The 13,028-nt window shown below is 46.6% G+C and overlaps 1 protein-coding gene across 1 annotated transcript in view; it reads right to left on the reverse strand.

Moving 5' to 3' along the window:
- Positions 1-11,059, reverse strand: part of Fbxw10b (F-box and WD repeat domain containing 10B) — a 35,738-nt gene extending 24,679 nt beyond the window's left edge. Inside the window, exons 1-5 of the mRNA XM_052196800.1 lie at positions 10,375-11,059; positions 7,279-7,449; positions 4,840-5,040; positions 4,609-4,736; positions 2,564-2,686 (exon numbers count right to left, since the gene is read on the reverse strand). Coding sequence (XP_052052760.1) covers positions 2,564-2,686; positions 4,609-4,736; positions 4,840-5,040; positions 7,279-7,449; positions 10,375-10,888 — 1,137 coding nt within the window. The 5' untranslated portion in view covers positions 10,889-11,059. The remainder of the gene's footprint in view (positions 1-2,563; positions 2,687-4,608; positions 4,737-4,839; positions 5,041-7,278; positions 7,450-10,374) is intronic.
- Between the last annotated feature and the right edge of the window lie 1,969 nt (positions 11,060-13,028).

Genomic DNA, 13,028 nt, shown 5'->3' on the forward strand with positions numbered 1-13,028 from the left:
CAGGCATGCTCACATGAACAAGCTCACACGGGCATGCTCACATGGACATGCTCACAGGACAAGCTCACACAGGCATGCTCACATAGGCATGCTCACACTGACATACACAGGCATGCTCACATGGACAAGCTCACACGGGCATGCTCACACAGGCATGCTCACACAGGCATGCTCACACTGACATACTCACACAGGCATGCTCACACGGACAAGCTCACACGGGCATGCTCACACGGACATGCTCACACAGGCATGCTCACACAGGCATGCTCACATGGACAAGCTCACACAGGCATGCTCACACTGACATACTCACACAGGCATGCTCACATGGACAAGATCACACTGACATACTCATACAGGCATGCTCACATGGACAAACTCACACGGGCATGCTCACATGGACATGATCACACTGACATACTCACACAGGCATGCTCACATGGGCAAGCTCACATGGGCATGTTCACGTGAACATTCTTACATGAGCATGGTAATACACCAAATCACAGTTGCCTTTGACCAACCATCACACAAAATCAGGATTTTGTATTTACAGTCCAGGTAACTGATAGCATGTCAGTGCCTTAGAGTCCAGTGTTCAAATACCCTTGACCCACAGTGCTTACAAAGCAAACCACTTGCCCACACAGAGCTCACATCACCTTACAGATGACATATCTGAGACTCAAGGAGGGGACATGAGTTTTATCAAATCTCAACAAGGCGATTCTCTTTGCCTCTCATCTTCCTTTCTTCCCCCTTTCCTTCTTCCTTCCCTCCAGCCATTCACCACACAATTTCTAACTGGCTCCAGCCTGTCAGACATGAACATTTCTAGTACAGATGACTGAAACAAATTTTCATTTCCATTCCTCTTCCTGGCCCTCAGAAAGCTGGAGTCACACTAGACTGGTAGGATAAAGAGAGAGACTGTCACAAGAACACCCTACATCATTGTGTTTGCATCAGACAGGCCGGAGAGCATCCCTTGTTGAGCCTCTTTGAACCCTAGCCTTCTCCTCCATGACTGGACTCATCCTCAGATGCCTTCATCCCTTGGTTCTCTCTTCTTAATCTTTAACCACATGGATGGTCTGCAAACCTGCCTTATCTCCAGGACTCATGCAGCTTGTCACACATAAAAGAGAAACATACTTAGAAAATGTGTGTGTGTGTGTGTGTGTGTGTGTGAGAGAGAGAGAGAGAGAGAGAGAGAGAGAGAGAGAGAGAGAGTGCGCATGTGCGTGCAACACACACACACATACAAATGCTTAAAATGTGTCTCTTGTCACTAAGCTGCATGGAGGCCCTTGAGCTCTCTGAGCCTCAGTTTCTTTATAGACACAATGGGTACGTGAACAAACTCAGAGATGAAAGCTTACAGGTAAAGACTGGCAAATGTCTTTTCTTAGTTTACATTATTTGTGGGGGAAAAAAACAAAAAAACACTTTTAACTGGCTGCTATCAATTTTTTTTTTTAAGGCAAAAAGTTCCTTTTGTTTTTGTTTGTGTCTAAGCCAGCTCAAGCTGGCCTTGAACTCACTATGTAACCTAGGCAATCCTCCTGCCTCAGCTGAGATTTCAGATGTGTGCTACCACACCTGGCAATACAAGAAATTTTACCTAACACCAATTTTTACCTTGTCCTGAGCATTCCAATGGACTGGGAGGTCAGATTTTGAAGTCCTCGGTGGCATCATCAGCTGGAGCTGAATAGCCATCGGGCCTTTGGAAGGGCAGCAGGCTCTCGGTTAACCCTAGTCTCACAGGCAATGCTACCATGACCTCCTCTAGATTCTCTGCCTGGCTACACACACACACACACACACACATACACACACATACACACACACACACACACAAGTCATCTCTAAATTATACTCCACAGGTTCCCTATGGGAAGCCAAGTCAAACCACCCCTCACTGAGTATCTTTTTGGTGCCAACTGAATAGTCTTTAGAATAAATGGAACTTCAATAGAGAGGAAGGAGCAGACATGGAATGATCGCAGGGGTAGCTACAATGCCTAGGTAGTAAATGCTCAATGTTCCAAATTTCTTCCCTTTGTTCTTTTGTATTATCGCCTACATACTGGCTAGGGAGCTATAGGTAACTGATTCCCCCTCCATCAAGCAGCAGAATGAACCCGGTAGTGAGGTGAGAAACCTGGCATTCTAGACAAGCCTTAGCCCTCTTTCCATGCCCTTCCCATTCCAAAACATCTCGAGTAGCCTGGAGATGGGTAGACTCCTAGGACTCGGGAACCGGAGGCATGGCTGCCACTGCTCCTAGCCCCTAAAATCTCCACCAGATGATTTACCGCCATTGACACAGACCACTGAGAGGACAGCCCAATGGATCCCACTCGTGCAGCAGGTGATGGCATCAGGGCTTATGTAGGAGGGACTTATGTGTGGGTAACAACACAGATGAACTTTGACCTTCTCAGGAAGTGGCTCCTCCCAAGAGCCTCTGTCCTTGCCTGTGGGTGTCAACCTTCAGTGGCCAACAAGAATATGACGCCTTCAACTACTTACCTCAGACAGCACTGAAACTCACCTTTGTTCTCAGTTTCCACTTCTGATTTTTTGACCGTGAACGCTTCCCATCATCCACTATTTTGGGAACTGGGATTGAGACTTTGTTGGCATAATTAGGATCTATTCCCCTTGTGTAGGACCCCTATGCAGTTAAGAGAGAAAGAAAGACTATACTTGGACATCTGTACCCTTGTGTATATTATCATACTATCTACAATAGCTAAAATATAAAACGAAGGTAACTATCCATTAAAGATGTAAACACACACAGCTGCACACAAACACATACACATGTGCATGTGCACACATACACACACACACACAAAGGAATACAAAAAAACATTAAAATGAAAGAAATACTATATTTGCAATAGTTTGCATGGAAGTGGAAAACATTATATTAAGTGAAATAAGCCAGGCACATAGAGACAAATACATAATCTTGCTTGTATGGAATCTAACAAGGTTGATGTCATAGAAAGTAGAAAGAATAATGACTACCAGAATAGTGACTAAAGTGGTGCCTGGGGAGCAAGGGGTTATGGTCAAAGGACACATAGAGTTAGACAGGAGGAGGCTCAAGAGATCTATTGCCTGGTAAGTTCACAATAACCAATGATAATAGATTGCATTTTTAAATGCAAAGCTAAGTGCTCTCTCTATGGTGTGAGGTGATGCATTCATTAGTGACATTTAACCATTCCATAATGTAATACACTTCAAGCCATTGTATTCTGCATGACAAATATAAAAATGATATCTGTCATCTCAAGAAAAAAATATTTTGTGGTGCAAGGGACTGAACCAAGCACTCTTCTACTGGGATACATCACCCAACCTTAAATATGTGTTTAAAACACACACACACACACACACACACACACACAGAGACAGACACACACACAGAGAGACAGACAGACACACACAAAAGAAATGATCCCTCTTCGTTTCTACTCTCCCGGAGAAAGTGGGAGAACTAGTTGTGGAGGATTTTCTGCCTCTCTGCTTTTGGGTTGGCTTGGGATCTTGCTGTTGGAGAGATGGCCATTCAAAAGAGCTACTTTATGGTAAGTTCACAATAGATAAGGACAATAAGTTTAGTCTTTAAAGTGCAGAGTAATGTGTTCTCTCTACTGCATGAGGTGATGCATTCATTAGTTAGTGACAGTTGACCATTTCACAACCTAAACTTCCCAGAGCCTTGCACATGCTAGACAAATACCATCCCGCTGAGCTGGAACCCCAGCCCTCTGAGGACGAGGAAACTCCTGAGAGATTTCTGTTTAAAAAGAATTTCTTTGTACATTTGCTTGTTTGTTTGTTTGATTGTTTTGTGTGTGTTGAGAGGGGAGACACCTATGCCACAGCATATGTGTGGTCAGAGGACAACCTGCAGAAATTCTGTGGGGTCAGGAGATTGAGCTCAGGTCATCAGGCTTTGTAGCAGGCACCTGTACCCACAGAACCATCCTCTAGGCTACCCCGGAGGGTTTGTCCCTGCTGGGTGTTGTGGATCGCCCTGGACTTGTATTTTGATGCTAATTCCAGTTCTCAGAGGGGCTGCAGATGGGGAGTTGCCTTGTGAACCTTCTCCCCACCTTAACTTTTCAAATAAAGGCTTGAGCCAATGGTTGGGCAGGAGGAAGGGGAGGAGCTGAGAGTTGAGGGGAGGAGCCACGGGGCATCAGCAGGACGAATAGGAGCTGCAGAGAGAGAAGCTGGTGGCCTGGAAAAACTGCAAGTTATATAGGGTAATATAGATAGAAATAGAGTAGCGTAGTGGGAGATCTGTCCAATCTAGGCTTCCAGCAAGTTTTGTTACTGATTGAGCTGAGATTTCTTTTACTTACGGAGAACTGGGTTGGAAACAAAGTAGCAACAGCTGGGTACAATGACAATAGAAGGACAGATAAGGACAGGCAGGGAGGCCGGAGCACAGGGGAGTGGCTGCAAATATGGATAAGAAGCCATTTTTGGAGTCTACCCGGGAGACACAAAGGTTCAACCTTAGTATGAAAATTAAACTGGTCCCAGACACACACACCCCTTTCAGACCCAAAGTACCTGCAGGAGAGCAATCTGGTTCTGAATGAAGGAGTGCATGGACTGGTCCACCTTGACCTGCTGGGCCAGAGTGGCCCAGTGCTGGCTTACAAAGATACACTTGTTCAGACTGTTCTTATCCAACATTCCTGGGAGAAAAAGACAAAAGATGGACCCAGAAACATGACTCCCCCACCCCAGCAAGGCCCAGAGGAGAAGTCTCTGAGCAATCCCCTCATCTACCCAGCATACTTAGAATGTACTTGGAGAGGTGGAGAGGCAGGTCACGTATAAAGTCCCGATATCTGCTGGACCCAGAAGACAGGAGTTGAACATGATCCAGGCTCAGCAGCAGGTTGCACGGATCATCTCCCAGCCTGGCCATGCCCGCTTTTCCAAAAATCTCTTTATTCATCTCACGGATACACTGGAGCGAACTCTTCCCTTTTCCCTCTAGAGCAAAGCCAGAGAAGGTAGATGGTTGAGTCTGTAGTGAGTCTGGCCCCTGAACAAATCCACTGCAAAGCTTGCCCCCAAATAAATCCCCCGTCTACCCCGAGGCCACTGAACATTCTAATCAGCCTCTCTCCCACCTGAAGTGGAACCTCCTGATTCAAATGTACAGGTGCTTTTCAGTTCAAGATATTTATAGCTGCAAAGACTGAAATGGCCTCTTGTCCTGAATTTCCTGTAAAACGTGCCGGTGAGGCCCGGGGAGAGAGCTCAGTTCATAAAGTGCTTGCTGTACAAATAAAAAGGCCTGGGTATTGCTCCCAAGCACCAGCTTAAAAGCCAGGTGCGGTGGTATACATCTGTAATCCCAGCACTGGGGAGGCACACACACACACACACACACATGCACAATGCTCTAGTGAAAAAAAATTGAAGCAATTTAATAATCAGGAAAGAGAATGAATTAAAATTGCCAGGTTAGAGGTTTAGCTCAGTGGCAAAGCACTTACTAGCAAGCAGGAGGCCCGAGGTTCAGCCACCAGCATCACAAAGACACTAAGACCGCTAAACCATTGATTATTGCTGAAGCTACACGATGGTCACGTGACTAGATATTATGCTGTTCTGTGTACCTTTAAAATTGGAAGTTTTCATTTACAAGGTATTTTGTATTTCTCATGCTTATTTTCATGGACTGTCATGAATGACACACAGTGTTTCACATCATGACGGAGAGCATGTATGACCGAGCCTGAGTATATACTAGGCTGTGCCGTCCAGGTTTCTGTAAGCAGGCTTCATGAGGTTCACACATGACAGAATCAACTGACGATGCCTTTCACACAGCACATCCCTAACTGGGTGTGGTGCTGCAGACCTGCACCTCCACCACTTGAGTGGCTCAGGCAAGAACTACAAGTTCAAGCCCAGAGTCAGCTACAAAGCAAATTCCAGGCTGACTTGAATTAGTGTCCACATGGGTGACTGCAGGTGCCTGGCTTCAAAGATCAACTTGGAAAGATCTTCAGGTCTGGAATCACATTCCTCACTGTTAGGTCTCAAACCTGAGACAAAGGGCTCACTGAGGTGTCCATTAATTATCAAAGCAGACGCTGGCCACTGGCTTCGCCCAGCATACCTCAGTCTACCTGTTACAGGGCCCTCCTTGCAGTTATATCTGAACTCTGCAGCCCAGGGATTGAGCTTGGCTCCCCCCACCCAACTCCTCTAGCCCCTATAACTCAGCCATTTTGGCTATTGCAGTCTCTTGGCCCAAGCCTCCCTGGTTGTCTCTTCTGTCCTCTCCCTCTCCTCCCGTGGCCCATCTCGGGGTCATGTTCACTCCCGACTCTCCTAGATGTCCTGCCTCTGGCTCTGCTCTCCCTTGTGTCTACAATAAACCTTCTCCTCCTGACCTAGGGGCTCTCTCTCTCTCTCTCTCTCTCTCTCTCTCTCTCTCTCTCTCTCCATTACTTTCCTCACAAAACTGGATCCAGTGCTTCAAAAACAATAACTGGACTGGACTCTAGAGGGCCACCATGTACCAAGCCAGAGCCTGGGAGACATAGGGCACACTGGCCTAAAATGGAGGGGGAAAAAATGAAGGAAGCTCTAGAACATTCCTTTCTGATCTCTATTTCTAGGAGTATCTCAGAGACACCATAGAGGTGAAAGCAAGAACATTAGTGGTGATACAGTTTTTATCCTTTTCCTCTTACCAGGTATGAGGATTATATGAGAAAAAAAAAATCCCAAGAGCCCAGCGCCTAATGAAGGTTAAGTGAAGGTTGGTTTCTAACATTTGATGCCCCTGCTTTCTCTGGCTTTGCCAATACATCCAACACCATTGACAGTTTCCAAGTTCATCTAAAGAAGCTCGTGGATGTCCTACAGGGTCATGTCCTGAAAAGGTCATCATAAGTAAAAATAATGTCACGGTAGCCCATGCCTGCGATCATGGTAGGACAGTGAGTCTAGGAGTATTGTGAGTTCAAGGCCAGCCGGGGCACACACTACGGCTGACTCCAAAAAGCAACAACAAAATGCTTTAGCTACTCTATAACCATCCAAAAGAAAGAAAAAAAAAAAACAAAACAAAACTTAAGTCAAACTATTGATATAGGATGCCATCAAGTCACAAAAGACCCAACAAAAGGTTTTTTTCTTTTTTAAAGCTGTAAGGTGAGCCACCTAACTCCGCCAGGGCTGTGTCAGATGTCTTCACCGAGTCTGACTTACCAGTTGTTTCTCTGTCCACATTTTCCATCCCGGGCTTATTACCTAAATGTTTGGACATTGGGAATGACACAGGTTTGGGTCTAGCTGACCAAGAGACATATGAGGTGTCCTGTGTAGCACTGTAGTTTTTCTCAGGAAAGAATATCACATCCGGGGAGTCGTCTCGGAGGCCTGAAGGACAAAGAGTAGACATGTTTGCTTTTGAAGGAAGTATGTGAAGGGAAATGACAAAAAGAGAAAAGGTCTTATCTTTCCTCATTCTGTTGGAACATAGCCAGTTCCCTGAATGTCTTGGATCCAACCAACTGCAAACTGATAATAAAAAATTAAAAACCCACATCTACGATAGACACTCGGGGAGTTTTGTCACTGGTCTCTGAACAGTACAGCAAAGCAGCTGCTGTAGCACTGGGTCTGTGGTCGGTTTATAAATGAACCAGAGGCCCTTTAACATTCCTGGAAAGATTGCATAGGTTCTGTACAAATAAAAGATTATTTTATGTTAAAAAGAACATAAGTATCCATGAACGCTGCTGGCATTGAATCAACAGTCCCCCCCAACATACACACAGACAGTTACAGAGATAAGAATGTATGTTTTGATTCAAGGCCTCTGAGTTTCCAAGGAAAAAAATCACAGAAAGCCTCCACTGAGGCCCTGCCAGCAAATCTATGCTGTGGATTTTGCTAGCATTCTATGCTTAAGGATGCAAAGTGTCGCGGTCATGGAAGGAGCCGCAGGAAGGGCCGCTTTCTTCTGACACTCTGGCTGACTTCCTTCAACATATAACTGTCCTTGTATCAGACTAGAAATTGCAACTATTTAAAAAATATCTGTTTTTATTATTTTTGATTATATCTCAGGGTGGAGCTATATATGCTTGGGTGCAGATGCCCTGAGAGTTCAGAAGAGACATCTGCAAACTGGAGCCTTCCCTTATCTACTGAACTATCTCTCCAGCCCCAGAACTTTTAACATTTTTAAGAGAGATGCTCTACTACAATTAAACTTGCTACAATCTATAACTAGGCTTATACAGCCCCGAGGTAAACAGCGGATTCCTACAGCATGGGATGGAGCTATCACAAGAGAGGTATGGACGTGGCCTGCACTTTGCACAGCAGAGCACACTCAAGTGGAAGGTGTTGGGGGCAGATGCAGGCTTTCTGCTGCCACGCCATGCCAGGTAACCAAGCCCCAAGGCTCATATTCCCCAGACTTAGGGAGCCGCACACCAATCTACCTTAGTTTTAATGCTCTTGGATTCTCTCAATTTTTCACCAGTGTCTTATCCTTTATGTCCTTGATACTAAAGAAACAAAGAGAGGAGCTGCACAGGTGTCTCAGCTGCTAAAAGCACCAGTTGCTCTTGCAGGAGACCACGGCTTGGTTCCTCGTAGTCACGTGGCAGCTCGCGACAGTTTGTAACTCTAGTTCCAAGGGTTCTGACTCCTTCATTTGGTCTCCACAGGTATCAGACATTTACCTGATGCATATACATACCCACAGGCAAAACCACAAAAAATAGATATATCTTTTTTAAAAAAAGGAAAAAAGAAAGAAACCAATGGTTTCTTGTGTAAGGATCTGATTGCATCCTAGGTCATCTAGCATTGGCATTCCTTTAGAAGTCCTGTGCGGTGGGGCATGCCTGTAACCCCAGGGCTTGGAAGACTGAGGAGGAAAGGTCTTAAGTTTCTAGGCCAGCCAAGAAAAGCAGACCATATCTGTAGCGCAGGGAGGGACTCATTAGTCTACAAGTTTGACGACAACTCAAATATCCTTCGGGACCAGGAATTACCCACCTTCAAGAGCTCAAACTTCAAAATTTCCCTAGAGACCACCCCTCCCACTCTTTACCACCACTGGCTAAAACCTTCTCTTCTCTGACCTCTGACCTCTCCTAATCGCAGGTCTCTGGCTTATCTTCTGCTTCCTTTTGCTGCCCAGAACCAGTCAGTCAAACCCTTTCAAGACTTTCCTGTCAATAGCCAGGACCAAGAAGGTTCCCAGCTGGGTCCAGCAATGTCTGTATAGCCAGAATCAGTTTGACACGGTCTGAGACCAGCTGCTGGGCCAGGCTTTGACAGAGAACCACGGTCTGTATTTTTATCAAATCCTATTGGAGATTTGGGTGCAAACTACTGCTTACAAGCTCCCAGGCAATGCTGGACTTTTAGCCATGTTCAGCCTCTAAAGCATCTGACTAAGATCTGGTTTCATGCTTCAGCAAGCAGCATGGTAAGATGAAAAAAAAAATTTAAAGCTGTACGTTTTGATGTTTGACTTGGTTTCTGCCCGTGGCAATTGAGACACAAAACACAGCTTCCCCCATCACATCCCTCCTACGCGCAGTCAAACCCTAGTGCAAGAAAGACATGACACCAGTTTGCAGTGGTCTGGGCCCAAGGTAGGCAGGAATCTGTGTTCAGTGCCCAGGGTGAAAGGTCTGCCCTTCCTTCTGCATTTCTCAGTGGATAGTTTTCTGGAATGAAGTCCCACTCAGCAGCTCCTCCTTCGGCAAACGATAGGATGTCAGGATAAGGTTCACAGTACCATACCAGCACTCTGGGCAGCCTCTGCCCTTCCAAGCCTGTCTGCACCTGTGACCCCCTCCAAGCCTGTCTGCACCTGTGGCCCCCTCCAAGCCTGTCTGCACCTGTGGCCCCCTCCAAGCCTGTCTGCACCTGTGCCCCTTCCAGGCCTGTGTGCACCTGTGCCCCTTCCAGGCCTGTCTGCACCTGTGCCCCTTCCAGGCCTGTCTGCACCTGTGCCCCCTTCCAGGCCTGTCTGTACCTGTGCCCCCTTCCAGGCCTATCTGCACCTGTGCCCCCTTCTAGGCATGTCTGCACCTGTGCCCCTTCCAGGCCTGTGTGCACCTGTGCCCCTTCCAGGCCTGTGTGCACCTGTGCCCCCTTCCAGGCCTGTCTGCACCTGTGCCCCTTCCAGGCCTGTCTGCACCTGTGCCCCCTTCCAGGCCTGTCTGCACCTGTGCCCCCTTCCAGGCCTGTCTGCACCTGTGCCCCTTCCAGGCCTGTCTGCACCTGTGCCCCCTTCCAGGCCTGTGTCTGGTCTGTGGGGCCCTCTGCTCTCACCTGAGATACTGTTCCACTCTTTCATGAACAGGACTCTGATCACATTGGCAGCAGTGAGCAGTAAATTTGAGTCACACATCTGCAGCAGCAAGAGAGTATAATTTGCCTTAGTCCGGTGGGTGCTGTTGCCAAACCAGTAGAGGATCTCCTTCATCTTCTGCTCCACCGTTTTATCCAACATCTGGTTCAAGGAGTACTTTACGACCTCCTCCTCCTTTCCCCCCTTCCTATTGACTTTGATCCGAGACCTGTTGTAGATGAAGTCCTTCCCCTGGGTGGTCTCTAGGATATTCTGGAAATACTGTAACAAATACAGGCTATTTAACTGCCCCAAGATGCTGACTAGAAATCTCCTCTGGGATATGTCGTTGACCCTCCGGAACCACTCTTTGGTGGTAAAGATCTTCCACGCTAAGACACAGGCCTCACACTTCTGGCACACAGGGACCCAGTTGGGTCCCTTTTCGCAACGAAAATAGGGAGCCTGCTTGAGTTTTGATTCCGTGTTTTCCATAACTCTGAGATGACCAGTTCATTTAAACCTTGCCCGTTAGCAACACCACCAAACACCAGAGGGACAGGGTAAGCAGAGAAATAGTCTTTTTGGAGCCTCTTCGGGATGAACATCTGGAGAAAACGTAAGCCACTGCGATGGATGGTAAACTGATCTGACCCAGAAACTGCCTGTAGAAGTCTGGCTTTTTGTACTGACTTCCTTGGAAACATGGCTTTACCGTAAATCTCCTAACCCTGGCACCTCAAAAGTAGAGACAGTTGCTGTATATTCTGGAAGAGCAGGTCATCTCATTTCCATAGCAGCTCTGCTGTTAACCAAATGTAAAATAGAACATACCCCCCTTTTCTTTTTCAAAGTGAGCATCTTTCAGTTGCTGTTATTAAGGACTTTTAAATATTCATAAATACAAACTTAGGTGTAATCTTCTTACATTGGTGGCTGTTAGAGTCTGTTCCAGGACCCTGCATATTATGTTCAGTCTTTGGTTATCACCAGAGTAAAAGCACACATGTTAACAATGTTGTAAGGTATTTAATTACTCAGTGCTAGCCATAAATCCACAGAATTTTCTGGTGCGGAATTTTTAGTTGTCCCAAGGATATGTTGGGAGTTGACTTCTAAACTCAGTCAGCTGCCCACCCATTAGCAGATCTCATCATAGCTTTGTAGTGAAGACTATGCAGTCTGGGGTATGGCTTCTGAGTCTGGGCCCCAGCTCAGCTGCTCCTTGCTCTACAAACACCAGCAGGTTGTTTCATCTTCCTTAGTTTCCTCGTCTGAAAGTTGAGATGGAGATGCTTTCTACTTCGCAGGGGATAAAGTGAGATACTGTGCACATAGCACTTAGGACGCGGGAGAACTAAGTGAGACACTGCGCTCACAACACCAAAAAGACTCCGTAGCACAGTGTAAGTGAGTGTAAGCCCTCATTACACACTTTCTCTCTGTTGTTGCTGTCATCATTGCAAGAGTCTCCAATTATTCATAGAAGATGTGTTCTAAGACCCCCAAAAGATGGCAAAAGCCACAAGGTAATATCAACCCCTAAATAATGTGTTTTCCTACACACTGATAAATAAGGCTAAGAAAAGTTCAGCAATAACTGTCTTAGTTCCCATTTCGATCGTTTTGCTAAAACACCACAGCCAAAAGCAGCTTGGGGAGAAAGGGTTTATGATGCTTCCACTTCCACATCGAGGTTTAGCACTGAACGAAGCTGGGGACAGAACCTGGAAGCAGGAACTGATCAGAAGCCATGAGGAACACTGTTTACTGGCTTGCTGTTGTGGGTTGCCTTGGTGCCATTTATATTTTGACATTAATTTGCTTCCTCAAGAAGGGCTGCCCCCTGAGCCGGGCAGTGGTGGCGCACTCCCACGTCCTAAGTGCTGTGTGCACAGTATCTCACTTTATCCCCTGCAAAGTAGAAAGCATCTCCATCTCAACTTTCAGACGAGGAAACTAAGGAAGATGAAACAACCTGCTGGTGTTTGTAGAGCAAGGAGCAGCTGAGCTGGGGCCCAGACTCAGAAGCCATACCCCAGACTGCATAGTCTTCACTACAAAGCTATGATGAGATCTGCTAATGGGTGGGCAGCTGACTGAGCCTAGAAGTCAGCACTTGGGAGGCAGAGGCAGGCGGATTTCTGAGTTTGAAGCCAGCCTGGTCTACAGAGTGAGTTCCAGGACAGCCAGGGCTACACAGAGAAACCCTGTCTGGGGGGGGTGGGGAGGGGAAGAAGGGCTGCCCCCAACCGAGGAGTAGGTCAAGTAATCACTTACTCAGGTGATCTCACTGACCCATCTCCCTGTTCTAACTGATCAAATAAAGGCTAGAGCCTGTGACTGGCCAGCGGAAGGGAAAGGTGGGACGGGAGGTCTCAGAGGAAGGAGAAGGAGAGGGGATGGAGGAAGAGGGAGGATGGAGGAAGAGGAGGTGGAAGCCAATATGGAGCCTAACCACGTGACATGGAGAAGCTGCAAGCAGCAAGGGGTTTCATAGCTGGGGAATAAGTTAATATAGTGATAGATCTGCCCAATCTAGGCATATAGCTTACAAATATAATAACTGGGTTGTGTGGTTTTTTAATACAGGCTTATTGGGGTAAGAAATTACCACAACAGTTTGTTCCTTGTG

This window comes from Apodemus sylvaticus, chromosome 10 (assembly GCF_947179515.1).
Source record: "Apodemus sylvaticus chromosome 10, mApoSyl1.1, whole genome shotgun sequence".
Taxonomy (NCBI): domain Eukaryota; kingdom Metazoa; phylum Chordata; class Mammalia; order Rodentia; family Muridae; genus Apodemus; species Apodemus sylvaticus.